At 39.3% G+C, this 27647-nt stretch overlaps 1 protein-coding gene, 1 long non-coding RNA gene and 10 other non-coding genes across 18 annotated transcripts; 1 reads left to right on the top strand and 11 right to left on the bottom strand.

The window, feature by feature from the left end:
• Nucleotides 1–236: 236 nt before the first annotated feature.
• On the bottom strand, nt 237–5015 carry LOC133086686 (uncharacterized). Of its 5 annotated transcripts, none has more exons than XR_009700334.1 (13): nt 4909–4949; nt 4197–4495; nt 3559–3624; nt 3327–3359; nt 3082–3123; nt 2706–2758; nt 2350–2388; nt 2028–2069; nt 1822–1851; nt 1572–1624; nt 834–885; nt 632–671; nt 237–451 (listed from the first exon to the last, which is right to left on the bottom strand). It is a non-coding gene; the product is annotated as an uncharacterized LOC133086686 (long non-coding RNA). The 5 variants fall into 5 exon arrangements; XR_009700332.1 differs by having other exon boundaries at nt 858–885; XR_009700335.1 differs by having other exon boundaries at nt 858–885; nt 4214–4495.
• Nucleotides 518–595, bottom strand: LOC133089259 (small nucleolar RNA SNORD81). Its single transcript, XR_009700637.1, has one exon. It is a non-coding gene; the product is annotated as a small nucleolar RNA SNORD81 (small nucleolar RNA).
• Nucleotides 743–819, bottom strand: LOC133089288 (small nucleolar RNA SNORD47). Its single transcript, XR_009700662.1, has one exon. It is a non-coding gene; the product is annotated as a small nucleolar RNA SNORD47 (small nucleolar RNA).
• Nucleotides 1447–1527, bottom strand: LOC133089291 (small nucleolar RNA snR60/Z15/Z230/Z193/J17). The gene has a single exon (XR_009700665.1). It is a non-coding gene; the product is annotated as a small nucleolar RNA snR60/Z15/Z230/Z193/J17 (small nucleolar RNA).
• LOC133089261 (small nucleolar RNA SNORD79) lies at nt 1695–1778 on the bottom strand. Its single transcript, XR_009700638.1, has one exon. It is a non-coding gene; the product is annotated as a small nucleolar RNA SNORD79 (small nucleolar RNA).
• LOC133089316 (small nucleolar RNA SNORD78) lies at nt 2148–2212 on the bottom strand. Its single transcript, XR_009700688.1, has one exon. It is a non-coding gene; the product is annotated as a small nucleolar RNA SNORD78 (small nucleolar RNA).
• On the bottom strand, nt 2459–2519 carry LOC133089290 (small nucleolar RNA SNORD44). The gene has a single exon (XR_009700664.1). It is a non-coding gene; the product is annotated as a small nucleolar RNA SNORD44 (small nucleolar RNA).
• On the bottom strand, nt 2828–2897 carry LOC133089313 (small nucleolar RNA SNORD77). The gene has a single exon (XR_009700686.1). It is a non-coding gene; the product is annotated as a small nucleolar RNA SNORD77 (small nucleolar RNA).
• LOC133089255 (small nucleolar RNA SNORD24) lies at nt 3190–3271 on the bottom strand. The gene has a single exon (XR_009700633.1). It is a non-coding gene; the product is annotated as a small nucleolar RNA SNORD24 (small nucleolar RNA).
• LOC133089320 (small nucleolar RNA SNORD75) lies at nt 3436–3497 on the bottom strand. The gene has a single exon (XR_009700692.1). It is a non-coding gene; the product is annotated as a small nucleolar RNA SNORD75 (small nucleolar RNA).
• On the bottom strand, nt 3894–3973 carry LOC133089289 (small nucleolar RNA SNORD74). The gene has a single exon (XR_009700663.1). It is a non-coding gene; the product is annotated as a small nucleolar RNA SNORD74 (small nucleolar RNA).
• Nucleotides 4576–15768, top strand: ZBTB37 (zinc finger and BTB domain containing 37). Of its 3 annotated transcripts, none has more exons than XM_061183094.1 (5): nt 4576–4631; nt 5139–5335; nt 6411–7367; nt 8824–8923; nt 15280–15768. In XM_061183094.1, exons 3-5 carry the CDS (start codon nt 6445–6447, stop codon nt 15766–15768), a joined length of 1512 nt encoding a protein of 503 aa, XP_061039077.1. In that variant the 5' UTR covers nt 4576–4631; nt 5139–5335; nt 6411–6444. The 3 variants fall into 3 exon arrangements, with proteins under 3 accessions (XP_061039077.1, XP_061039079.1, XP_061039078.1); XM_061183096.1 differs by lacking the exon at nt 15280–15768 and adding an exon at nt 9524–9595; XM_061183095.1 differs by lacking the exon at nt 5139–5335 and having other exon boundaries at nt 4606–4631; nt 6408–7367.
• Nucleotides 15769–27647: the final 11879 nt, after the last annotated feature.

The following is a 27647-nucleotide window of genomic DNA, read 5'->3' as shown; positions in this document are numbered from 1 at the left end:
TTTTCATTCCTACGGAACTTTCTTGCACAGCACAAAGGTGGTTCAAGCTCATCTTTTGCTTTTCCAGCCTCCGGCTACAACTCCAATGGTTGGTTTTCAACTGTGACAAATTGACCCAGGCACTTCACATTAAATCACAGAAAATTTCTGCAAAAAATATGCCATCGGGTCTCAATTACAAAAATGTCCTATTTCCCTTCGTTCATCTCATTAAATTGAAATGAGCACACTTCAGATGGTTCATAAATATTTATTAAAATTCAAAGTTGGAGAATTCCCTGGTGGTCCAGTGGTTAGGGCTCTGCACTTCCACTGCAGGGGGCACAGGTTGAATCCCTGGTGGGGGAACTAAGATCCTACATGCTGTGCAGCATGGCCAATAAATAAAATAGGCTTTAAAAAAAACTGCAAGTTGTTTCCTCTCCTATCCCATGGGCATCCATCCAGCTGCCTGCAAGAACAGAGAAACCATTTTAAGTCCCATTTCCATGCCAATTCTAATTGCATTTGGGATACACAGAATTATCAGATCTTTGAACATCATCAAGTAATCAGTGAGAGAGTTCAAGTTGGGGTGAGATCATCATGTATTCTGGAACAAGACAACAGTACTGATATTTTCAAGCCTCACCTGTCAACTGTTAAGATGCATGACTGCTGTCATAAATGCCCTGAAAAGTAAAGACCATATATGTCAAATCACAGTAGAAGGGAAAAAACTTGTGATACTTGCTGATAAAGCAACCTCAGAATCAAAATGGAACGGTTTTATGGGTGATATCATTCTATTCATTTGGCAGAATCATCACATCACTGGTTACATTCTAACTCACCATATATACCAGAGACTGACTGACCTTGAAATCTTCAGGGTAACATATTTGCCTGTTTGAAAATGAAAAATAAAATCCTTGTTTAAAATTTGCCCTTTCTCCCATTTTTTGTAGCCCACTTTTAAATTTTTCAAAAAATTCTAGGGCAGTGAACCTATTCTGTGCAAGGTGGATCTTTGTCACGATACATTTTTCCAAACCCAGAGAATGTACAACACCATGAGTGAACCCCAATGTACTACTACTGGACTCTGGGTGATAAGATGTGTCAACATAGGTTCAAAATTTTAAGTCCCACTCTGGTGGTAGATGTTGATGGGGAGGATGATATATGGGAACCTACTTTTCAATTTTGCTATGAATCTAAAACTGCTCTGAGAAATGACTATCGAAAATAATCAGCTAAATTATTCATTCTGGTGTAATCTACAGTATATGCCATAAAAATTTCCTCACGTTAGCCTGTTCTTATCCAAAATGTAAATTCCTAATCCTGCAATTAACAGTACAGAACATCTGCATGAGCCATTACACTTATCCAAATCCCTGAATACTTCTGTGAGACAGTGGCTGGTTTCCACTTTCAAGGATATATAAACAGAATTGTTGCAGCCAGATACATCAGATAGGAGCGAAAGACAGTATTTGCTCATCACTGTTAGTCTGCTGAACTATGTTATCATCATTGTATCGGCTTTAAACCACAAAACACAGAAACCAAACTTGAGACTTCTATACCTTTGCTTAAAACTTCTTGCTCCCTGCGTTGTAGCCAGTACCCCTCTTGACACCTGCAAAAATTTAATGAAATTTAATCAAACTGAATATGTAGTAACAGGTACATTTCAAAAATTTTCCAGATACTGTTTCAGTTTTTAAAAATCTTCATTCTTTTTCAGAGAGATTCCCATCTGTTTAATTTTTTAAAAATCATCACTAACAGCATCTTGCTCAGTAACTAGGTAAGACCGATAAAACACATACATACCTTTATATAAAAGATCTCCAAAATTTGCACCTGCAAAGAAGTATTTCTTTAGACACACTTCACAACAGCTTAATACTAAAGCCTGTTTATTTCTCAATGGTCCAACACCAGAAAACACTAACATAGGTCAACAACTACTAAGACCAGCACATTTTCGGAATATAAACCCAAATGCCAGGAGCCAAAGAACTGTTTTCATGTCTTACCCCAAGCAAGCCATCCATGGATAAAAAACGTGTACCCAAGATCTATAAGAGAAATGAGACACCTTTCATTAAAATGTCAATCTTATTGTTAAATTCTTCTCACTTATATTTGTCACAGGGTTCTTCAGTGTTAGATTCATCTACATGCTCATTTCAGGTCAGACATTTGCTCAACATCATTACAGAAACCCTGTTCAGAGCATGCTCAACATGCACTTGCAAACCAGACATAGGAAATTAGCTTGGTAGTTAAGCATTCCACTTCATCAGCATTCTCAGTAACAGTTGAGCTTACTAAACTGTCTTTAACATTAACGCTTACCAAAAAGTTGGCCCGGACAGGTCAAGGATTCAAGTCGACCTAAGAAATGAGAGTGGTTTTATAATAGCCAAAGATCAATTTTCTCCCCACAAATCTAAAAAGTGCCTGAAATCAGATAGAGCTAATTAAGACCTTCATGTTCAGTCAGTATTTGCTTATCATCACACAGGCTGCTCTCACAAATTAAGACAGGACAAGGACCTGGCTTTTATTTAATGTATTCAGCACACTGTTCAAGCACTTTATGGGAGGACTGCTTCCTGTGCATTAGAACACAACCCTAAAAAACCATTAGTGGCATTCTTTGTCATGTTTGCCCAGTCACCAATATTTAGTTCAGTTACAATTTTACTTACCCCTTCAACTTCCAGCTTAGTGCCTACATAGTGCTTAACTTCCTGCATAGTGCCTACAAAAAAAGAGAAACTACTTAGTAGTGGTATTTTACTTACACTATCAGCAAAAGTTTTACTAACTCAGATACATCAGACAAATGGTATTATCTTTTTCATGATTCAATCTGTTGAACTATGCAACCATCATAGTATCTGTTTCTTCAGATTCCCCCTCATACTAAATATAAAACTAGAGTGCAGCAATTTACATTTGAAAAAACGGGGAGGAAAACCCTAATATAAGCACCAACATTGACTTGGCAATTTATAACCCCTTATAAAAAAAAAAAGAATTGAAAGTACTAGATAAACATGGACTATAAAAAAGGTTTCTCACCTGTTTGCCCATGGATACAGCATTAAGCTTGTGCTTTAAAACCTGGGAAGAAACAGTTTCATATAAACTTGGGTGCAATCTCTATGTTCTCTAAACCACCATTTTGTGTGCCTCAGTTAGCATAATGGTGGTAGTAATTCTCGTCACCCTCACAGTCAAGAGTAGCAAATAAACTGTCATCATTGTGGCACATTCAGTGGACTTTCAACCTAACTTCCCTTTGTCAGGGAATTTCAGTAACTCACCCCAGCAGCGGTTCTCATCCCTTTGGTACACAACTAGAAAACAGACAAAGAGTAATCCAATAAAACATGCTGTGCTGCTAAGTTAATCACTAATGTCGTTAAGTAGTTAAGCCTCAGAACAGAATTTTTCAGAAATCCCTTCTGCCCACTACTCTTAAACCATCACAGGCTTAACATAAAAACCACATCTAAGCAGACTTCATTCTTCCCACTGTATTTAGCCGTTACTTACCTGTCCACCAGAAGCCATCTAAAGCCACATTGCATTCATGCCTGGCACCCATGCCTGGCACCGTTCCTAGGAAAGATTAGAGATTTAAAAAATTCATTTTGTTCTAAACCTAAGTTTAAACCTTACGTCGTTTCCATACCATGTAAGCAAGTCGTTTACACCACCCATAACTGCATGAGAGCATTCAACATAATTAAGATTAAGAACCACTGACGTAAATAATGGTGCAGTGCGGAATGCAGCCTTTAGAGAACCACGTGGCCTTCCTGAGAACAAGTGGCTGAAGGAGACTCGGGCCGAGGTCTTTAACAAAGACCCACTCGGTGACTCGGCACGCGCCGCCATCAGAGCCGTTGGCATTCATCAACAGTCTCAGATGTCCCTACCAACACAGGCTTCATCAGAGGCAGAGCCCGCGAGCCGGGGTTTTTCCGCAGTTCGGCCCAACAACCCGAGGAGTATAATTAGGTCGCGCCCGCACCCAACTCGCAATCCTCCACCATCTTCATTTTGTGAACCGTGCGAAGGCCTGCGACTAGCCTAGAAATGCCAGCCGGCTTAAGGCGATCCTAACTGCCAAGAGCTAGAGACCTCTCAGGCTAAGAACTTACTTAACAGCACACAAAACACGTACATACCGAGAGCCACCTCGTACCTTCTAAAGACCGAGATGGCGTCCAGGCGCCTGTATATAAGGATTCTATTCCATGACGTCATGACGCAGACTCTCCGCCAGCGTCGGCTTCAACTCCTCCCCCTCCCATTCGCCTCCTCCTTCGGCACACCTCCGTCCAGTCTTCTAAGCCCGCCCCTCGGCCCCGCCCCTGGCCGCGCCCCGGGGCGGGGACACGACCGCCCACGTGACGCAGGGCTCCCGCCCTCCTACGGACTGAGGAGGAGGGGAAGAGAGGGGAGGGGGCGCGAGGGACGGAAAGCGCTGGGGAGGGGGAAGGGGGGCGGTGTAAGGGTGAGCGATTTCCTTCCGGCACGTCGCCCGCTCCGGGGGAGGGGGTGGGGGGTTTCACTTCCGGGACGGTGTTCCGGCCCATTCCGGCCCATTTCCACCCCCGGAGGTAGGTGCTGCTCCTTGACTGGGCTCGGGCCCCGCACAGCAGTCCCGCTGCCCTGCACCGGGGCCGCCTCGCCCGGTCTCCGCCGCAGCCTGCTCCTGGGGCGCTCAGCCACCTCCCTCCACCCCGCCTCAAGGCACCCGGAGACCTTCCACCCGCTTGGCCCCGGGCCGGGCTGAGCTGCCGGACCCGCCCCCTCGTGGGCCCCTCCCTCAGGACCCCGGGATGGGCGGCCCCCTCCCCATCGGCAGCCCGGACACACCCAGATACACACACCCACCTCTAGGCAGCTCCCCGCCCGCTTACGCCTACCGCCTGGACCGGGTCCCGGGGCGCCGCCCCCTTCCCGGTTCTCTACCCTCACCTGATTGCTCGCTCCCCGGCCGCACGCCTCGGTGACATTTCGCCCCTCTGCTTTTTCCCCGTTCCCCATGCTTCCCAACGCGGACGAAAGCCACTCAAGTACCGGAGTGGCCAACCCCATGCAGTTCCCGATTCTCCCTCTTACAGCTCTCACCCCTCCAGTGCCGACGGTAGAGAAAGACCTTACTCCAGGGGCTTCCTCCTCACTGGGGAATTGCCGGAAAGAGCAAACAAAAAAGGCGCTGGTGTAGGCTCCAAAATAAACATCTGCATTCATGATGGCATCGACAGAGGCTCTTATTGGATTAAAAGTTTCAAAACAAACAAAAACGCTTTGGAAAAAGGTCAGATTGGCTAAAGTTGGTTCTTGAAAGCAGTGTATACACTTCCCTATTTACTGATAAGTGTGTGGTAAATGCAGGGCAATACTGTGAGCTTGTCAGGATAAGTTCCTGCAGTTTCAGGTCTTAGGTAACTATGTGTGCTCAAGTCAGTGTCTTTCTAATGGGATTTATACAAACTACTCTCAACCAGTGAAGACTATTGGATGCAGTTACAGGCTTAGTGGTTCAGCAACTTTTCAAAAATCTTTTAATGTAAAAATATTGGCCATACTTGGTAAATGCTCTGTTTTTCACCAGCTTTGGGGAACTAAATTTCAGAATCAAAGTATCATTACCACCCTGAAATTTCCAACTTTGAATTTAGATAGAGGCAGACTTATCTACCTTTACCTAATCCTGAGAGTGAACTTCTTCAAGTTCTCTGCATTTGAGTCCTGACACAACTGGGAGTTTTTTGTAACCTAGAGTTTACCTCCAAGTCCTAAACCCAAAGCCTTTCTGTGGGGGGCTCTGACCCTTCAGCTTAGAAATAATGGCTTATACTCAGGAGGGATATTAGTCACTTTATAAAATAATAAACATAACTCATGCATCAAGTAGTAAAATATTAAGGGTATCTAATCAGCCCACCTGTGTATAATTACATTTATTCAAAAAGCTTCTTTCTTTCCTTCTCCAAAGAAAACTTGTCACCGCATTTTATACTGTGTGCAAATACCTTATGATTAACACTTAGTAAATAAAAATTGTCACACTGCTTTTTTTTACCCCCTCTATTCTGTTGAACTTCAGTTTTGATGTTATATAGCTTGTTAATAAGGAAAATATGGGCATAGCTTGAATTTTTAGAAGTCTAACAATCACTTTTTGGTTTTAATGGTACCTTGCTGTGAAACCTAAACTACTAAACCTGTTGGTATTTCTTTTCCATGTTTAAACATAAGGAAAGTATCTCTATTTATTTGGAGATTTTGAAATTTTACCAGATAATATTTTTAAATAGGTGTGAATTGGAAAGCCTGAGGGTACTGGTTATAATTACTAACGACAGTTCGTTCGTTTCCTCTTTCAGCAGGGTTGAATGCCTGCCTACGCCCTCAGGCACGACCATGGAGAAAAGTGGGAACATACAACTGGAGATCCCTGACTTCAGCAACTCTGTCCTGAGCCATCTAAACCAGCTGCGCATGCAGGGCCGTCTCTGTGACATCGTGGTCAACGTGCAAGGACAAGCTTTTCGGGCTCACAAAGTGGTACTGGCTGCCAGCTCCCCCTATTTCCGAGATCACATGTCCTTGAATGAGATGAGTACTGTCTCCATTTCAGTCATAAAGAACCCTACTGTTTTTGAACAGCTCCTTTCTTTCTGTTATACGGGGCGGATATGCCTGCAACTGGCAGATATCATCAGCTACCTGACAGCTGCCAGTTTTCTGCAGATGCAGCATATTATAGACAAATGTACACAGATCCTGGAGGGCATTCATTTCAAAATCAATGTGGCTGAGGTTGAAGCTGAATTAAGTCAAACAAGGACAAAGCACCCAGAGGGACCTCCAGAGTCTCACAGAGTTACACCAAATCTGAACCGCTCCCTTAGCCCCCGACATAATACCCCAAAGGGAAACCGGCGAGGTCAGGTTAGTGCTGTGCTGGATATCAGGGAGCTCAGCCCTCCTGAGGAGTCCACCAGCCCTCAGATAATTGAACAGAGTTCTGATGTAGAGAGCCGGGAGCCCATTCTTCGGATCAACCGAGCAGGACAGTGGTACGTGGAGACAGGAGTAGCAGACCGAGGGGCCCGGAGTGATGATGAAGTTAGAGTTCTTGGAGCAGTACACATCAAAACTGAAAATCTAGAAGAGTGGCTTGGGCCTGAGAATCAGCCTTCTGGAGAAGATGGAAGTAGTGCAGAGGAAGTCACAGCCATGGTGATTGACACCACAGGCCATGGTTCTGTAGGACAGGAAAATTACATGTTAGGATCTTCAGGAGCCAAGGTCGCTAGGCCAACAAGCAGTGAAATTGACAGGTAAGTTTTGTTTGCCCATCTAATGGCTGTTGTGCAGAGGTAATTAAAGCAGGCCCTGTGTGTGATACAAAGAGTATCTTCCTTACTTGTTGTTCTTAGTCTAAGTTTATGTTGGGGAAACTGGAAGTGTGCCAAAAGACTTGCATTCTAATTTTTTTAAAGCAGGAAGCTCCTAGTCCTGAAGTATTCACAGTGTTGTGAGAATTATGGTAAAGTTAGACACTTCATGAATCAGAATAGCATCTGCAGTCACGCTAGGATCAGTAATTGCCAGGGCTTCTTCGGAATTCCAGGAAGAGAGCTGGTCATCAGCTGGGAATCTGACAGCATTGCCCTTCCTTGGTATGTTCTCACACAGGTAGGTGGCCTCTGGAAGTTTCACATTCCTTTGTAGCACTGTTTACTTTTCTTTGCCCCCATCTACCAAATTAGACAAAATATGGTACCAGCAGTGATTGTTCTTTTTAGTGTAATCACAGTAATTCCAAAGAAAAGCTTTTTGGATGTTTTTCATTCCTTTTTTTTCACTTGTCATTTGATGATATTTTTTCTGTTTTGTCATTGATGACAGCTGCTACCACAAACCTGACAGTTTCTTTTTTTCACCAGTGCTACTATGCCCTATGCCCCATGCCCCACTTTTCTCTTTCTAATGCATTGCAGTTGTTAGAACATTTCTTTGGGGGGAAATAACAGTAATTTTAATCTGAGTAAATTGAAAGAAGGTCTCAACTGAAAGAAATATTAGCAACTAAGATGGGTAATATTCTTTTCCTTTCTTAAAAATTTAAAATTGACTGTATGAACAGTGATAACTAAACAAGCTATGATTTTGGTTCGCATCTGGTCTTGAGAGACAAGTGTGTCACAGAAATTCAGAGAGTATATACTATATCCATTTAAGTTGGTCTTCATTAGAGTATTTTCCTTCTTGTGTCCTTAATAGTTAAAATATTCTTGAGCATAATACTTATTGTCACCCTATGTTAGCACTGTTGTCCCCCCCATCTTAGAACTGTATCAGAAATAATAGCTTAAATGCAAAGATTTTTGATCTTCATGATCTACGTCAACAGTCTGAAATATATAAAAAATTATCATGGGGCTTGGGGAAAGGATCAACCAAGAACCTAAAAGTTATATAGAAGAAACAAAATTACAGACCCAGTTTTAATTTATTCTTTTTTGGTCTTCTGGTACTTATATAAGGGTAGAAGTTTATATTTAGCCTTAGCTAAATGGCTGCGTCATTTTGTATTTCTTAAATTTACTAGGGCAAGCTTTTCTTATTTCATGTATGATTCTGTATTGGCTCCATGAAAGGACTTCTTAGAAATCTGTTGTTCAGTTTGTTCCCCCTTCCTAGACTATGGGATAAAGGAGGCAGACGTCACCATTTTTTAAGTTCCTTGACACTACTTTTCTATTAGTCCCCTTTGTGCTCCTCTTCCGACAGATTTAGCCCCTCCGGCAGTGTTGTTCCCTTGACGGAGAGACACAGAGCCAGAAGTGAGTCTCCTGGGAGAATGGATGAGCCTAAGCAACCCAGCTCCCAGGTATGTAGTTGTGGATTTAGAATTGCTGCAGTGGTTGAAGAAATTGCCACTGTGTGTGAACATAGTATAATGAATAAGAAAGGAAAGATGTAGGAGAGGTAACATTGGCCCTGTTTAATAAATACTGTATATGATTACTTTTCTCTTTATTCTTGCTTGTGAGCATGCAGGAAATACACTTTTGGTGTCAGCAGATTTGGGGAAGTAGAAAAGGATAAGATTGTGAAACTCTTTCCTGATTATAGGAGCCAGTCTGTAGTCCTAAGAGTAATAAAAATAACCTCTGAAAACTACATGCAGGTAATGTAGGACCTGGGATGGAGAGAGTTTGATTTTGTACATGTGTGGATATAAGACTACATAATTATTAGTTTATATAGTATTGTAGATTTGTAAGTGAATTGCTTATGCATTTTTATGTTCTGTTTGCTTTTTAGTATGCTTGTATCCTTTCATCTATTTTCTTCCTAAATGTTCTGTTAGACTAAAATGTTCTAGAAAGGATAGGAATGATGTCTTCTATTTTATTTGCAACTCTTTTTAGCAAGTAGTATAATAAGTATGTAGTTGGTTGATATTTTTGTTTATTTTTTCTCACAGGTGTCTATCACTGAAGATTGATTTTTTAAAAAGTTGGTGAACTCACCAAGTAGAACACAATAAATTGTAAACACTGTGGCCCTTTAAAAGGAAACACTGGTGGATTAAGATTGCGTAGCTAATTTTTTATCTTCTGCACTATACTGATAGTATCTTGTTTAATTTTTATCTAAACCACTAGATGTTTATTGTGTATATGGTATAGTAACAGCAGTAAGACATTGTTATAAACTGTATTTACTTGTATATTATCATGCTGTTTGGTATCAGAAAAGGAACTGCAACCATTAGAGGAGAATTTTTTAGTTTTAATAAGGTGTGAGAGAAAGTGTTAGGAGCTTGGAGGAAAAGTAAGTTTACTCATATTATTAGGGCCCTTCTTCTCTTCATCTCTCAAATAAAATGTGATGACTCTGTGACCTATGTGACGGTTAACTATTGTGAAAATAGATACAGCAATGAGACAGACCTTACAACTGAATGTGGGCATAAGACAGACTAACAGATACACAAAGCACATATAGATAAGACTATATAGACTTAAGTAAGTGTGTTGTGGGAATAGGAGTGCTTAAAAGGCAGTTACAGGAATCAATATCCACTTAAGGAAAGTGTTACTCGGGAGAGTTTAAGTGTGGTTTTTAAAGTAGTTAGAAAGAGATGACTTATTCCACATATAGTTAGGATAGGGACAAAAATTGGAATTCTACAAGGTTGTTTACCTGACTGAAGCAGAAGGTACAGGCTGTAAAGAAATAGGAGATAAGTAGTATTGTCTGGAATTGCTATTAAGAGATGAGTTAATATATGCCTGAACACAGGGGTCCCCAACCCCCAGACCTCGGACGGGTAGCAGCCTGTGGCCTGTTAGGAACCGGGCTGCATAGCAGGAGGTGAGCGGCGAGCAAGCGAAGCTTCATCTGCGGCTCCCCATTGTCAGTGGAAAAATTGTCTTCCATGAAACCGGTCCCTGGTGCCAAAAAGGTTGGGGACCGCTGCCTTAACATGGAAAGTTTATTATGACGAGTCTACTCACCAGTTATTTTTTTCCCACCACATAGAACCAAAACAGGACATGGACTTATGTTGTAGTAAAAACAAATTTTGGTAGGCTTGAAGAGCTTCCTGATTATAAGGGTGATTTAACTGGAACAGAATACTTAAGGTCACTCCTTTATTCGAAATATTCTATGGCTTTTTCCTTTTTCTACCACATGAAGGTTAAAATACTTGGTCTAATTTTGCAAGTAATTTATAATCTTTCTAACCCAGCTTTTCCCACCGTTCATCAGCATTAACTGTCCCAAACAGGCAGACTTTGTGCCTCAGAACTCCATCAGACTTCTGTGTCTGCACCTTGAGTCTGGAATACTCTGTTCTTTCCAGGTGTCTGAGTCCACACAAGGGCTAACTCCTAGTTCCATCTGTCCTAACTAGCCTAGTCCTCTTTGATCTCCCCTTCTTAAACCACTGTAGCATTTGTACATGGTACCGTATAATTTTTTCCTAATTCTCTACTGACTCATATAAATTATTCTTTTCTTATTTACATTAATTTGTCTCCTTCTAGATTGAAATCTCCTTGAGAGCAGAGCCCACATTTTCTAATCTTAGTATCTGACGTTGTCTTATCAGGTGCCCACTAAATGGGAGTTGTTTTACCTCTAAGTAGTTCTGAGTAGCTAAGATTACTGAGTAGGTGCCCAATAAAGAGACAACTACTAAATAAGGAATTATTCAGTTCCCTGTGAAGTCCTCAGTTTGGGAGATATTTAAATAAAATTAGTGAACCAATCAGATAAGTCCCTTCAGTTCTTTTAGTCTCTGATTAGTAACTGAAGATTAGGATTGTGGACAGCAGTGAAGGCCATGTCAAGAATCTAGACTGGTATTTGTTTTGGAAAATATAGGAAGCATTCATTTATATGGAATTTACTCATTGTATGGAATAATTCATTTAAAAAATAGTTTTTGAACACCAGCTACATATCAGGCACTGTCAAGTTCTGGCATATTCGGCAATATAGAATTATCCCTGTGCTTACAGAGTTTACAATCTAGTAGGGAAGTGAAATGATCCACTTCTTCGTGACAGAGAGAACCAGGAAGGAGCCATTTCTGTCCTTGCTTCTTTTTTAGAGTATAAAGGAATAAAACTACCAAAGATACATTGTTACCTTTGACAAGGACCTAATCTACATTTTATGCTCATTTATTTGCTCTTTTATTGCAATTTTATTGCAATAATTTTTAGGTGAAATTGATCATAATGTGTGAGTTTTCTGATTATGGTTCATGACAGATAACTAAAATACATTTACTTTCTGTTTGTGGATAATACTGCTATGACATTGTTTTCCTTAAAGTTAGGCAGTTTTTTTTAGGGAATTGGTATCCTCAAGACTATGAATAATATTGTAAATTTTTGTAATGTTTAATAATAGCTAACGTTTATTGGGCTACATTAAGCACTTTCATTCAATGCTCATAGCAACCTATAAGGTAGATGCTATTATTATATTCATTTTACAGATGAAGAAGCTGACACACAGAGTAGTTAAATAACTTGCTTAAAGTCGAACAATAAGTAGGATGCAGGTTTGAACCCAAGTTTCAGCACCCTTAATTGCTGTAAAGTATAACATCAGGCATTCAGGGATATCTCAAGGTATTATTATATTTGATTCCCATGAGAATCCAATGGAATTGGCAAAACATATTCTAACATTTTTATTTTATGGATGGGGAAACTAAGCCTCAGACAAGTTATTCTATGCTCTGCCCATGGTCACCCAGGACCTTTTAGTGGGATAATCCCTCATTCTTTTTTTTTTTTTTTTGGCTGTGTTGGGTCATCGTTGCTGCACGCTGGCTTTCTCTAGCTGTGGTGAGTGGGGGCTACTCTTCCTTGTGGTGCGCAGGCTTCTCATTTTGGTGGCTTCTCTTGTTGCGGAGCACAGGCTCTAGGCGCACGGGCTTCAGGAGTTGCAGCACACAGGCTCAGTAGTTGTGGTTTGCGGGCTCTAGAGCGCAGGCTCAGTAGTTGTGGTGCAAGGGCTTAGTTGCTCCACAGCATGTGGGATTTTCCCAGGCCAGGGATCGAACCCATGTCCCCTGTATTAGCTGGTGGATTCTTAACCACTGCACCACCAGGGAGGTCCCAGTCCCTCACTCTTTATGTGAGTTCAGTTTTGATTATCCAGGGAATTGGAGCAGGAAGAAATGTTATATGAAATAAATGAGAAATCATCTAAAGCCTTACCATTCAATGCTTGACCTCACATACTGCTTCCCAAACCTGCTGAGAACCACCTCTATTCTGTTGGAAATACTGAAGAGCATTGTTAGCTAACATGTGAAAGGAGACAATACACATTTTTAGATATTCAAGAAAAGGGTATAAGATTATTTGCTAATTAGATTCATTTTTCTCCAGTTAATCCAGAGTCAACTTTTACATATTCTCCTCTTTGCATTGTACTTTACCTCTGCTACACATATGGAATTTTCTCCTATATATTTAAAATGCTTATATAGGGACTTCCCTAGCGGTCCAGTGGTTAAGACTTTGTGCTTCCAATGCAGGGTGCACGGGTTCCATCCCTGATCAAGGAACTAAGATCCCACATGCTGTGTGGCCAAAAAATAAATAAATAAATAAAATGCTCATATATATTTGTGTGTGTGTGTTTTTTTGGCCGCGCTGCACATCATGTAGGATCTTAGTTCCCTGACCAGGGCTTGAACCCATGCCCCCTGCAGTGGAAGCGCAGAATCTTAACCACTGGACCACCAGGGAAGCCCCTATATATTTTTTTGTGTGTGTATGTATGTGTATATAAGCTTTTTACTCAAAACATTATACATAAAACATATATGTGCTATATACACCCACGCACACAAGGACTTCAGAAGTCAGCAGGCTAAATAAATCAGAAATTTTTTTTTTTTAATATATTTATTTATTTATTTATATTTGGCTGTGTTGGGTCTTCATTGCTTCGCATGGGCTTTCTCTAGTTGCAGTGAGCGGGGGCTACTCTTCGTTGCAGTGTGTGGGCTTCTCGTTGTGGCTTCTCTTGTTGAGGAGCACAGGCTCTAGGCACGCAGGCTTCAGTAGTTGTGGCACGTGGGCTCAGTAGTTGTGGCTCGCAGGCTCTAGAGCGCAGTAGTTGCGCACAGGCTTAGTTGCTCCGCAGCACGTGGGATCTTCCCGGACCAGGGCTCGAACCTGTGTCCCCTGCATTGGCAGGCGGATTCTTAACCACTGTGCCACCAGGGAAGCCCTCTCTTTACTTTTAATAATCTGTTTAAATCAAACCACTACAAATAATAGGTATGTAAAATTAGATGATAATATTTCTGTGCAGTGTATTTTAAGGACACTTACCTTTACTATAAACAGTTTGAAAAGTGAATTAGTAACATCATTAGGAATATGTATTTCTCCTGCTTCTCTTTGTTTTGTCTGCTTTTTGTTCAGAAGTTTTATCTTTTTGTTCAGAGGGCAAAATCAGAAACCAAGTCTTTTTTTTTGTGTGTGTGACTTTTTTTTTTTAATACTTATTTATTTATTTTGGTTGTGCCAGGTCTTAGTTGCAGCTCCAGAGCTCCTTAGCTGTGGCTTGGCGGCTCCTTAGTTGCAGCAGGCTGGCTCCTTAGTTGTGACATGCAAACTCTTAGTTGCAGCATGTGTGTTGGATCTAGTTCCCTGACCAGGGATTGAACCTGGGCCCCCTGCATTGGGAGCGTGGAGTCTTATCCACGGCGCCAGCAGGGAGGTCCCAGAAACCAAGTCTTGTACTTCTTTCTCTGTGGCACCTGTCATTGTATTTGGCGGACAATAGTCACTCAGTAAATACTTACTGAGTATCAAATTGTGAAGAGGTTATAGGAGGGAATAACCAAGTTAGTAAATTCATATCTCAGCCTAGTTTCCTTTCCCAGCTCTTTTGCCAATTTTCTCTGAGGTCAGTTAAACTTTTATTAGTCTTTAGAATGAAGAAAATATGTTGGTGTGGTACTAAAATATTTTGGGGTAGAAAGGAATACTGTCACCTACGAATTATATACATTTTTATAAAGCTAGTTACTGTTGGGTTAAATTTTGGTATTAATGATAATGCCATAAATATGATTTATAATGTGCTTGCCATAATGTATTCTGTACTGTCAGATATAGTAGCCATTAGCCATGTCACATGTGGCTATTTAAATTTAAATTTTAGTTAAGTGAAAGCAATTAAAATGAAAATTTCAGTTCCTCAGTCACACTAGCATATTACACATGCTTAATAGCCACATGTGCCTGGTGGCAACTGTATTAGGTGGTGCGGATTATCAAGTATTTCCATCATCACAGAAAGTTCTGTTGGACCAACATTGCCTAAGTACCTACCTGATTGTCTAGACTATAATTGCAAATTAGAGTCCAAATGGATGGTATGAGCGGGCTTAGATTCTCCTTTCACCATAAATTAAACATTCAGCAGGGGTTTAATAAGCATGCAGTTTTTCAGCCAGAAAGTAACTCAGCTGTCCTCTTCTTTTATGGTAATGGAGTAGAGTGGCCTCGATTTTTTTTTTTTTTTAATTTCTATCTTAACATCTTTACTTTTTCGTAGTAATTAATTTCCTATTTGGATCGCTACAAAAAATAAGCATATAGCTTAGTAACAAGTAAAAATAGATTTGATGTCTTTTACTATATATACTTAATAATATATATTCTTTCTTATTGTCCTCACCTGGTACAGGTAGAAGAGTCAGCAATGATGGGAGTAAGTGGCTATGTGGAGTATCTCCGAGAGCAGGAAGTATCTGAGCGGTGGTTCCGGTACAACCCCCGTCTCACCTGTATCTACTGCGCCAAATCTTTCAACCAGAAGGGGAGCCTGGACCGCCACATGCGCCTGCACATGGGAATTACACCATTCGTCTGCCGCATGTGTGGCAAGAAATATACCCGGAAAGATCAGCTGGAGTATCACATCCGCAAGCACACAGGCAACAAGCCCTTTCACTGTCATGTTTGTGGCAAAAGTTTCCCCTTCCAGGCCATCTTGAATCAGCACTTTCGCAAAAACCACCCTGGCTGTATACCCCTGGAGGGGCCTCATAGCATCTCCCCTGAAACAACTGTCACATCTCGGGGACAAGCCGAGGAAGAGTCACCTTCACAAGAAGAGACAGTTGCTTCTGGGGAAACTGCCCAGGGCTCTGTGTCCACTACTGGGCCAGATTGAAACAGCGAGGAGGGGGGCAGACCTTCTTCCCCTTTGGGCCGTAAGTAACCAGCATGAGGGCCATGGGCTGGTACTTATATTCACAAAATGCCACAACACCGGATCAGAAGATGTTAGCAAGATGTTGTATCAGCAACATACACAAAAGCATTAGAGGCTCTTCCCCTCTTTCTTCCCACCTCACACTTTGGAAAATAATCAAGCAAATCAGCTTTCTAATTCAGGGATCAACAGCCTTGGTTTGTTAACTTTATAAAAAAAAAATTTTTTTTTAACAAAACAATGATAAATGACCATTTATCTACCAGTCATGTTTGAACACTGTACTTTGGTCCATATCACCCTGGTGGCTGTAATTGCCCAGATCTGAAAAATGAAGCAGGAGCCTTGGTCATCTGAACCAGCCAGCCACAAGAGAGAAGGAAGTAATCATGATGGTGATGATGAGGGGGAATTTCTCTTCTTCCTTCCCTGCCAGAACACGCAGTTTCATATCTCAAGAAGAAAAAAAAAAAAAAAAAAAAAAGAATCCCGGTGGTTCTTTTTGTTTTGAAAGGTTAGATTAATCTTTGCCCTGACAAGGCGTCTGATACTTTGCCTGATTGTTTCATGTATGCAGCCGTCTTGGAGCAGGATTCTAATGGGCAGCATCACCTGAAGCACTTTAGGCACCTGGAAGTGAAATGAGCAGCGAAGTGTTTGCAGTAGGTAGTTCTGCATTTGGGGGCCTGGGTGTTGTGTTGAGGAATGGGGGAGCAAGGAAGGAAGTGTTTTTGTTCTGCAATTATCGAACAGCACAGAGCGAGCCGTACTGCAACTTCCTGGTTGGTATTTGTAAGCCATAGTGCTTATACATCTTCAGGTGTTAGGAAATGGCTCTAGTCCAGATGAATTAACGCGTAAGGCTGACTACCAAAGTTTCATCCAGTCTCTTTGGCTCCTAGCTTCACATAACAGCAATATTATGCATCAAAAATGTCACTTTACAGTGAAATGAGCCTGGATTGTATTTTTAAATCCACAGGTCTCCATATTTGATAACTTTTATATGACATTTTAAACACATTTTTTTCTGCAATATTGTGGTTGTAGAAATTCAACACTATGCTTCTTACTGCAACTACAATTCCATTTCCTTCTACATTTGTGATAGTTTATATTTTCAGTCCAATAGAAGAACCTCACTAAATCCATGTCTTGCGTCTGCAAACTTAGTAATTCGTAAACCAACCATCAGCATATTGCTGGTGACTCCAAGAGCTTTGCTTTTTAATAATACACTACAGGGCATTTACCAGAAAACATCATGCACAATCATGTTGCAATAAATTGATCAAGGGATCGATTTTGATCAGGTTTGGTTACTTAATCATTCCTAAGATTTTTAAAACTTCAAGGGACCTTTTTGGTAGTTCTGGGTATTTCTGAGATTCTTAATCCAGCAGTGAGAGTCAGAAAGAATTTACCAAACATGTAGAGCTTTAGATGCCCTGTCTTGCATGCAGAGAATGAAGGAGGATTATTAAGGGATGCAGGCAAGTAGATGCTTACAAGTTACAGTGCCAATGGAAAAGAGAAAAATCTCTAGCTTCTCTTAATTGATCATTAATTTTTTAAAGAGTATTTAAATATGTAGTGGTTTAAGAAATTGTTTTGGTGCAGGGGCATAGATGATTGTAAAAGAGATTTGGGAGAGGGGCCGGTCATGCCTGGACTGGTGGTGAGCCATTTGTGAGAACGTTAGTAGTGTGCTCCCTTCCTGAGACTGCTTTGGGTATGTGAAAAAGTGGGTAGGGAAGAATGGCGTTGCTTTGATGATAGGAAGTTAGAATGCAAAGGGTAATTCTTAAGCAATCTGAGACCTGTACATATATATACAGCTGCACCATATCACTAATGAATGGTTATTTCTTCTTCTGGAAAAACAGAATGCATCTTTTAATAGGAATGTAATAATGCTACCATTTGATTAGAGCTTACCCTTAAACACTATGTTGAAGCCGTATTTTGTCTTCAGAAGACATAGAGTATGGCATTCTCCTCTTTAGATGGGCAACAGCATGATAGGGTGAAAACTGTCGCCTAGGGCCGTCTTAGGGACCAACTATGCTCTGTGGCATAGAAAAAGTAGAGTTGAAATTAGACTGAAATCTTTAAGGAAACATTTCAGCTGGTAATCAAGGCTTTCAGTGGACAGATTTTGCCATTACTAAATAGGCAGGGAGGTGAGAGGTACAGAATATGCTGCTTTAGATGGAGCTTTTAAGCCTACCAAAAAATTGTTAAGTCCATCCTACTTTTCAGAAGTATTATGCTGGAAAGTTCTTTATTGCTTTGTTAGTTTCTTAGATGTTATTTGAGAAAATAGAGCTATTTAAACTATTACCAAATTGTAAAAGTGAGGTGCAGTAATTTCTGTAAAGAGAAACTTTGCAGCATTTGTCAGTACTCCATCCAGGGTTAGCAACAAACATTTTAAATGAAGTAGGGACTGTCTGATAGATGTGGAAATGCTGTGAGTGTTTGATGGGTTCCCCCTCCCTTTTTATTCACTGCTAATAGGTTTTTGCTGTATCTGTACTGTGAATAGAGTGCTTCTCGGTCATCTAGGACCACATCAGCACAATCACGTTTGCTGGTTCTCCTATTAACTGGCCTAGTGCAGAGCTATGAAATTCATGAAAATTCAAGCCAGCCTAACTTTTAAACAAATTTAAGTTTCTGAAAGCAGTTTCCCCGTTTTAGTTAGAAGAGATATTATTCTAAATAACTATCCAAGATTGTTATCCAGGTTCACTGTGACATTGTCCTAGTTCTTAGCTAACATCACTGTAGGGTCATAGGAGTTAGTAGTGTTCTATCTACCTTAATGAATAGCTATAAAGGTGTGTGCACAGAGGATACCTCTCTTAAGGATGTACTAAATGGACTTTAGCTAATGCTGAAAACTCATTACCAAATTTTAACTTGCACGTGTCACCTTGTGAAGGGAACAGCATTAGCAGTGAGAGCTAAATCATCATTAAGTACCTTAATGCCATGAAATAGCAAACACTGGGACTGTTTTCATTTATTTAGTAGCACTTAATAGCAAAGGAGCTACCCAATATTCTCAGCAAAAGAAGAGAGATGACAATATATTAATCTGCTTTCATTCTAAGAGGTACCTTTTATTCTCTCTCAGAACTCTGATACCAGTTTAAAATATGGCATTGGCATGAACGGTAATACTGTACTTAGGCAGAAGGCTCTTTCTAATGACTTGTTCTCTCTTTACTCAGAACCATATTTACCTCTGAACTGAGCTGAATTTTACTTTATGTGAGTTGCAAACTACCCCCAAGCTATCCGTTATACTAGAGGGTCAAATCTAATCTTGAATGTGTAAAAGTAAATTCGTTCCTGAAGGATAAAAATTGGAAAAGAAGGGAGATAGCAGTTAAGGGAAGTTTTCTTGTTATTTTTTGTTTTTTGTTTTAATGTTTCCAGTTCCCCCTACATCATTGAAACAGGGTTTTCCAAAGATGGCATGACAATAGAAATAAACCATTTTCCTACTAACTTCATAGTTGAAATCAGGCCTTGGTTGGAAGTGGTTTGATGGAAGAGTGAAATAGTGAACTTCATCCTTAATAGCTGAATAGTCTTTAGTCAAGAAATAACTTTTGAAAAGTTTTAGCTGTTACTTAACACTAATTTTGTTTTAACTGGTAAAAATGACATTTTATTTGACTGGAAGATCTAATTTAAAGAAATGAAAGCAATGGGTAATGGAAAGGAAATTAAATTGAACAAAGATAAAAGTCTTCTTAGTCATAGTGCAAAGGCATTTAATCAGGAAGGAGCTGGAATCTTGGAAGTTTTTATTTTTTCAGCTGCAACAGACGTGGTTTTTTTTTCTCTTCCTCAAATGTTCTCCTTATCTGTATACTTACTCATTAGTATTTTGGTTGCTGAGATTTAGAGAAGGGACAACTAGCAATTAAACCAGGTAAATCCCTTAATTTGAGAGGATGCCCCTTAGCAAAGTGTATCTCTAGGATTTAGGAATTAGATCAAGGTTCAGCAAACCGTAGCCCCCAGGCCAAATCCTAAGGTCACCTGTATGTGTAAAGAAAGTGATAGTGGAATAGATCCACACCTATTCCTTTAGGTATTGTTTATGGCTACTTTCTGCAATAGTGGCAAAGTTGAGTACTTTGACAGAGACCACATGGCCTGCAAAGCTTGAAAACAAAAGTTTGCCAAGTCCAGAATTAGATTTGAAAGAATTACACCACTGCCTCTCAATTTGTCACTCTTGCCATTTTGCCTTTATAATAATAGTTTGGTTGAGGTTTTAAATTCATACTGCCATATATGCATCAGTTTCTTGAAAGAGGTTGCCATCTTTTTCTAGATCCTTGTCTCATTTGTGCTCCTTCTTGAATCCCATTGCTTTAAAGCATTTAGAGTAGGCCTTATGATTTGTCCTTGCCTTAAAGGTGCATTAAAGTTTAGGATGGTAATTACAGATTTAAGAAAGTAATTTTTAAAAATAATTCCCATGCATAATAATGTAGGGTTAAATGAATACCATGTTTACATAAAGTACTGTAAAAAAAGTAATGTTTTTATAAGTGTTTTGCCATTTCTCTAAGTTAACATAATGATGATGATGGCAAGAATGAATTTATTCCCACTAGTATTAAAAATTAATTTCTGTTATGAATACGTGGTTTGATTCTTATCCAAACTACTGTTTTTCTAGATTAGAAACCTCTACCTATTTCCTTTACTATAAATCTTCATCTCCTCAAGTAAACTCACTCTGTTCCATGTGGAATAGTAAAAAGCCAAAATCTTCCTTTTTTTTTTTTTAAGTCAATGTTTTAAAACAATGAAACATCTGAAGATTTAAAGTTCTTTTTAGACCTACCTTCCAATTTCTGTTATTGTTTGTAATTCTTCTAAATCTGTAATGGGCCATTATGTATTTGATTTGTGAATGTTCATTCTTACTGTTCAAATAGCTTATTTATGCCAGATCTGGAAAAAATGGAAAATGTTAGGATGATGATAAACAGAATTCCTTGCAAGAGGAGAATATAATTGCTCCCCATTTGGAAACAATACATGGACTTCTAAGGTAAATTTATCTGGGCAAAGTGTTCTAGGCCATGCTGATACAATACAGTGGATTTGATTCTTACTTTGTTGTGAGCTCTACCAAGACATACGAAGTTTGGATGAGTGACCTAGCCGCATATACGGCACCTCTTCAGTAGGCATTTTATTCTTAAAGTTGCCTTTTTTCTAAGTTGGATATTAGTAGGTTTTATATGTTACGCCCTCCAAGTAATAGATAATCTTCATCTAGAAGGTTCCAGAATATTTGCATAGGTGATATCTGCCTTGTCTTAGAGCACTTATAGTAATAGTTCTTGAAATTTTGGAGTGCTGCTTTTCTGGTTAATTTGGGATTCTGATTAATCTGGGGTAGAGGACTTGTGAAAGAAATTGTATTTAGGTAGCCCAGTGAATCATCTGCATCCACCACCATTTGAGGTCTTGGTAATAGATGTCATTTAAATACGAATCTGTTGAAAACAATGGAGTTGGCCAAGCATTATGACTTCTTTGATAATTATCAGTCTTATGTTGCTTTGCCTCCTTTGCTTTTTAGTGTCTGTTTTCACTCTTATTCTTAAGTGGTGCTTTTCCCAGGGCCAGTCTTTTTACTTTGCATTAAGTATGTTTTCTTGCTCAGGACAAGCCGAAGTTGGATATTTTGAGTACTTTCAAACCTGACTTAATTACATTCCAAAGGATGTAATTGTTGATAGGAACAGTGATATCAAAACCTGCAAGATATCTGTACAGACTATCCAGTTTTGTTGTGTAGGCAGACTATCTTTTCCCTCAATTGTGAGGAACAGCAATGACTTAGAAGGCAAATATTACCTGAAATATACATTATGTTCACAGAGCGTGCATATATAAGATAAATAAATTTCTTATCTTACATCTTCCCCATTATCTGTATAATACCTCCCATAGTAACATAATTAAGAAAGGTCCATTAGCTCAAATAGTGGAAGCTTTAAACGCACAGCTTAGTTACAAAGGCAGAGCAGTTTAGGGAAAAAAACCCAAAGAAACACTTTTCTAATGCTTGCTTTTTTCATGTCTACTCGGTAAGTCCTGTTAAGGAAGCTAGAATTCACCACCCAGTTAAGAGAGATATTTGTTCAGTATCTCATATGACGAACAACACAATTTAATATACTGTGAATTTTAGAATCTCAATTAATCCATAATGCTGGAAGTCAAAGTATGTATCTCATAGGAAAATGTTCCCTATTCTATGAAATCACTTATCTTAAATGGTAGGTAGCATACAGGAGAATCTGTTCCATTAAGTAAATTTTTGTTCCATTAAGTAATTTTTGGTACCAGACAATCTGCTTGGAATTTGTATAACAAAATTGATTTTAGACATAGTTTAGATGTGGCTTCCTATACTTGAGAGTCCTAAACCCACTTGGTTAGAGGCTGGTGTATACTTTTAAAAGCCTGCACTTTTCACTACAGAGGTAACAGATCAAAAAGAAGGGGACAGAATTAACCATACTAAGTGCTTTAGAGACATAATTGCAGTACATTCTCAAAATAATCCTATGAGGTAGTAATGGTAGTAACTAAAAATAGCTGACTTTAAGTGTTTACTATGTGTTAGGCACAGTTCTATGTGCCTCACGTTAACTCATCTAATCCTTATGACAATCCCATTAGGGTAGATACTGTTATTATCCTCACTTTAGAGAGAAAGAAACGGAGACACAGAGAGGTTGACCTAGGCAGTCTTTCACTACACTTGACATTCTTAGTAGACTATGTTGCCTTTAATAGGTGTAATTATACTACATTTTATAGATGAGGAAACTGTTGAGCCCAAGATTACACAATGGATAAATTGCAGAGCCAATATTTACCAATCTGATACCAAAGCCCAGGCTATCTCCAGTACATCGTGTTAACTCTGTTTACTTATAAGTGTTGGAGTGAACTAGAATATACAATAGCCAGTAACAGCACTGCTTTTAGTGAACTTTTAATTCAGGAATAAGTGATTGGAAGATTTCTTCACGAGATAAAGCAGTTGACCTCTGAGCAGATGTTGAATGATGAATATTTTCTGGGGATATTGCCCACCAATTTAGAGGAGTCACCCATTTGGTAGTTCTAATTGTGAATGACTGAGTTACTACCAAGGCAAAAATTGAAAGATAGCATTCCAGTTATCTATTGCTGTGTAATGAACTATCCTAAACCTTAGTGACTTAAAACAGCAACTACTTTATATATTGCATGATGTTGTGAATCAGAAATTCAGGAAAGGCTAGTCTAGGCAACTTCTTGCTCCCTGTGGTGACAACTCAGGTCACCTGGTAGTATTCAGCAGATGGTTGGACTGGTCAGGAGTGTCCAAGATGATCTCACATTCCTGACACCTTGGTAGGGAGGGCTAGAAGACTAGGCCCAGCAGGCCTCCTCTCCCTCTCTGGAGTCTCGGGGACTCTGTATCTGATCTCTCCATCATAGCAGTCAGAGTTATGAAATGGCAGCTCAGGCCTCCAAGAGGCTGGGCAGAGGATGCCAGTCCTCTTCAAGGCCAGGCCCAGAGCTATCATAGAGTCATCACCATACACTATTGGTCAGAGAAGTCACTGGTCAGCCCAGATTCAAGGGGAGAGGAAATACCTTACCACTTGATGGAAGATGTGTCAAGGATTTGGGGCCAACTTTAATCTGTTATAGGTAGCATTAGGTTTTTTTGATTTGTCTTAACTCTTGTGTGTTCATTTAGGTCAGTTGTTTGTGCCATAGAAACCATTTCTTAAATCTACCATGGGTCAGTAAAGGAGCTAGAAGGAGAATGAGACAAATACCTGGAACAGATTTCTTTAGCTTCCCACCCCCTGAGTTTCATTTATATTATAGCAAAATTTCCATTTTTTCTTTTGTTCCAAGTTCCAAATTGTGAGCATTTGCCGTTTGTTTTTTGTTTTCCTGTGAAGCCACAGTAACTGTCTATGCTAAACCAGAAATACTCTAGAGGGAATAAAAAGCTTGCTGTTACAGACCTTGATTTATTAGAGATGTCAGCTGTATTTAATTTACAAATAGGCAAGAACTCCTGTGGTATGGAAAATTTATATGGCTGCTAAATCTGTTTCAACAGGAGTTTCTATTGAGTGGCTAGATGGATTATATTCTTGAGATGATTGCAAGTTTTGCCTACATATCCTACACATCTTTACTGCCACCATACCACCTCTGGCACAAATTTGTGCTAGGAGAATAGGTTCATTCCATTTATATTACCTTCCATATGGGAAAATCCGTTGCCCAGTTTTATAGTTGTTAATCTTTTAAAATTATCAGTTGCTATCAGCTTCTGTTATATAGAATAACAAATCATTGAATTTTTACAATTTTTGGTTAGACTTGTCAAATTTAGGATGCTTTATTTAAATTCCTGCTGGCTTATAAATGGACTTTTATTGCCTTCAGAAGAAATAATGGCAGAGAATGGATTCTGCTCTAAAAATGATCATCCCCAAATGAATACACTTTCTAAGAGAAGAAAGGTTTGGTATTATCTATCCATTCCATGTATAGTGGTTTCCTAGAGAATTAGTTTTGAGGGCTTCTTGCTGGTCATCCCCAATTATCATATAGTGAAGAGATCTCTGTTCCCTGGTCAGGCCTCAGGAATTACAAATACAGGATATAAAAGGGGTACTCAGGGCTGAAGACTTAATTTAGGACTCTAGAAAATGCTGGGAAGAGAAAAGAAAGACTTCGGCATTTGTAGTTGAATAACCAGGGTTGGAATGTTTGAGTCATTTAGGCATCAGGATTAGATTTTATCATATAATGATTGGGGCAAATTTTGATGAATAAAAATAAAATAGCCTTAACATTTTCTTTTTTATCCATATTTCCACTCTGCTGTACCTCAAAGTCTGCTCTTTGTGACAGAGAAGCCTTTGGAAATACACTCCCAGGGAATGAAAAATTGGTTCTAGGTACTTTTGCTAGAACCATCTTTGCCATAGTCAACTTTGCTGCAAGCATTTTCACCTTATAACTAATTCGCTGTAAGGCAATTTTGCCATAAAAGATAAAATAAAAGAGGGACATTAAAAAGGACATAATGAAGCATGAAAAATGAATAATAAAATTTTAAAAACTTTATTGCAAAATACAAAATATTTGAATACCTCTAAAATGTGTGTAGATTCATGCCAATCCTGCACAAATAACTGATTTTGTGTGTTGTACCTAAGCACTTGTCTTCCAGGTCTTTCATTCTTAGTATTTTATACTTTTTTTTTTTTTTTTGCTTGTTGATTCATCTCCTCATTCAGCATTGTGCTTTTTCTTTTTGCTTAAACTTCTTCCTTCATTAAGAGAGATATCAGTTTCCAAATACCAGGATGCATATTTGTAGCCAAGCTTTGTACTGCATTGTGAAAGCCTCTGCACTGTTGTTTGTTCTTGGCATTTTGTCATATGTCCATTCATAGACTTCCCAAAGTTCTGTGGGAAATGTGGGTTCAACTCTGCACCTTTGAGGCTTTTGGCCTCTTTATCCTCCAATGTAGTGTTTCAAAATAAGAAACCAACTCTTGGAGCAAATCATCATTATCTGTCAGCTCAATAAAGGCATCAGTAATGTTGCTAACTGGGAGAAATGCCAGTCGAAACCAAACTATCAAACCAAAAACTGTCATGCAGTTATTTTATCTTTTGTGGCAAAATTGTCTTATGACCAATTAGTTCTGCTGTGAAAATGTTTGCAGCAAAGATGCTTATAGTGAAAATACTGGACACTTGAAAAATATTTGATAATCTATGAAGATGCCTCTCATTCGGTTTCTTACAGCTCTTTGGGCCCTCCTCTAGATTCTCTGTGACTCTTAAATTTGAAATCATCTGGTGTTTGCACGAAAACTAAGTATAATTGTTTCTTGAACAATGTGGGAGTTAGGGTGCCGACCCTCTGCAAGTGGAAAATCCTCCTATAACTTATAGTTGGCCTCCGTTTCTGTGGTTCCTCTGCATCCAGGGATTCAACCAACCACTGATGGTGTAGTACTGTAGTATTTACTATTGAAAAAAACCTGGCTATAAATGGACCCATGCAGCAAACCCATGTCGGTCAAGGGTCAACTGTACTGTGGTCTCAAATTGAAAAAAAGAACAAAGTCAGAAGAAAGGGAACCTGCAGATTGACAAAATACTTATTCTTTCTTTTCAGCATCACAAGTCTAAACCATTTAATAACCACATCCTGAGAAATTCATTAAGGTTTAGATTTCTGCTTTTAGCATATCTTGTAGCAGATGTTTTGACATTTTTGAAGATGATCTACTGAGTTTCCTATAAATAGAATCCTAACTACAGTGGTTCTTAAAGAACCACTGCAAAAACAGAATTACAACACAGGGAACAAAGCTTAAAATGTGTTTCCTCTGGAAGCCAAGATGCTAAATCAGGAGTCACTACGTGTGGCTGGACTCCACCTCTAGAATGGCTATCAGCCAGATAGCAAAGATATTTAGAATTTATATGGTATTTGATATTTTTACAAAAATGATTTTAAATCATGTAACTTGAAGTTTTAAAAAATGAGCCTGTTTTCTTTTTGGAAAAGTGGGCCAATAAAAATAACACTAATATAATTCAATTGTATATGCATGTGCATTGAACACAGAGTGGTATACTAAAGATAGTTCATGCAAATAACTTTTGTGGGAAGTTTGGCTATTTTCTTAATACCTTTTTTTCATAAATGTATGTTTATAAATATATTTACTCATCCACTATGACCTTGGTAGCTTTAGAAGCATTTTGTTAGCTGTATCATTGATTATAAAAATCAAATTCTTGGCATAGTAGGCTATGAGAGCTTTTAGTTGCTTTGTTTGTATTTTGGCTAAGAAAATTGTTTCTTGCACTTTCTATTTATAAAGATGTTATAACACTTTGCACCCACTTAGTGCAGCTGTTCTTCAGCGACAAAAGATGTAGGCGTTAAAGTGAAATGTATGTTTAGAAGCCTGGCCAAAGGAGGGATCTCAAAAGAACAAATCTGGCTTGCATCTACCTGAGAAAAGCTGGGGGATAATATAAAATTTAGATTGAAAGTATCTGTTGGGCTAGGTGTAGAGTTGCTGCAAGTTGCAATATCATTGTGAGTTGCCAGCTATGTGTATGTGATTTTATGTATGTATGTGAGAAAAAGGTGTCTGATGAAGGCAGATAAGTCAGTGTAGGAAATTCTACCTCCCATTAAAGACTGAGAATATTCCAAGATTGCCCTGTAGCCCCTTAGGCAGGAGGCTGGATTCCTCAGCCACCATCCACCCCATTCTCTTGTACTCGCTTCAGCTCCTCTACCTCTGAGCACTTGGCTGAAGAAAGAGTGTAGCTTTCTGTAGCAAGCAAAGGAAAGCCAGACCCAAAATATAGAGACTGCAGTATCTCACTTCTTGTCATGTTCAGATGTCAGTGTTTGGTTTCGTTGCCCAAATCAAACAGTGTCAGAACACTTGGGTTTAGTGCTTTTATCCACTGGCTTCTATTTGGCAAGAGTAGCCCCGTGGAAGTGGAGTCTTTCTGTTGTTTTTAAAGGTGCACTCAACTCCTTTTAATGATGTGAAAATTTTGTTTGAATCCTGAGTTGTTTTTTTTTTATTTTTAAATTGCCATTTGCAGTCCATTTGGGGGGACTGGAATATCAACCATATTTTCCTGATAATGAGCCTTCTGCCAATATCTTAACTTGCAGTTTTGCATGCAGTTTTTTGGATGACCTGTTTTGCTTT

Source organism: Eubalaena glacialis, chromosome 3, assembly GCF_028564815.1.
Source record: "Eubalaena glacialis isolate mEubGla1 chromosome 3, mEubGla1.1.hap2.+ XY, whole genome shotgun sequence".
Classification (NCBI taxonomy): Eukaryota; Metazoa; Chordata; class Mammalia; order Artiodactyla; family Balaenidae; genus Eubalaena; species Eubalaena glacialis.
The sequence above is the reverse complement of the archived record's forward strand: the minus strand, read 5'-3'. Positions and strand labels throughout refer to the sequence as shown.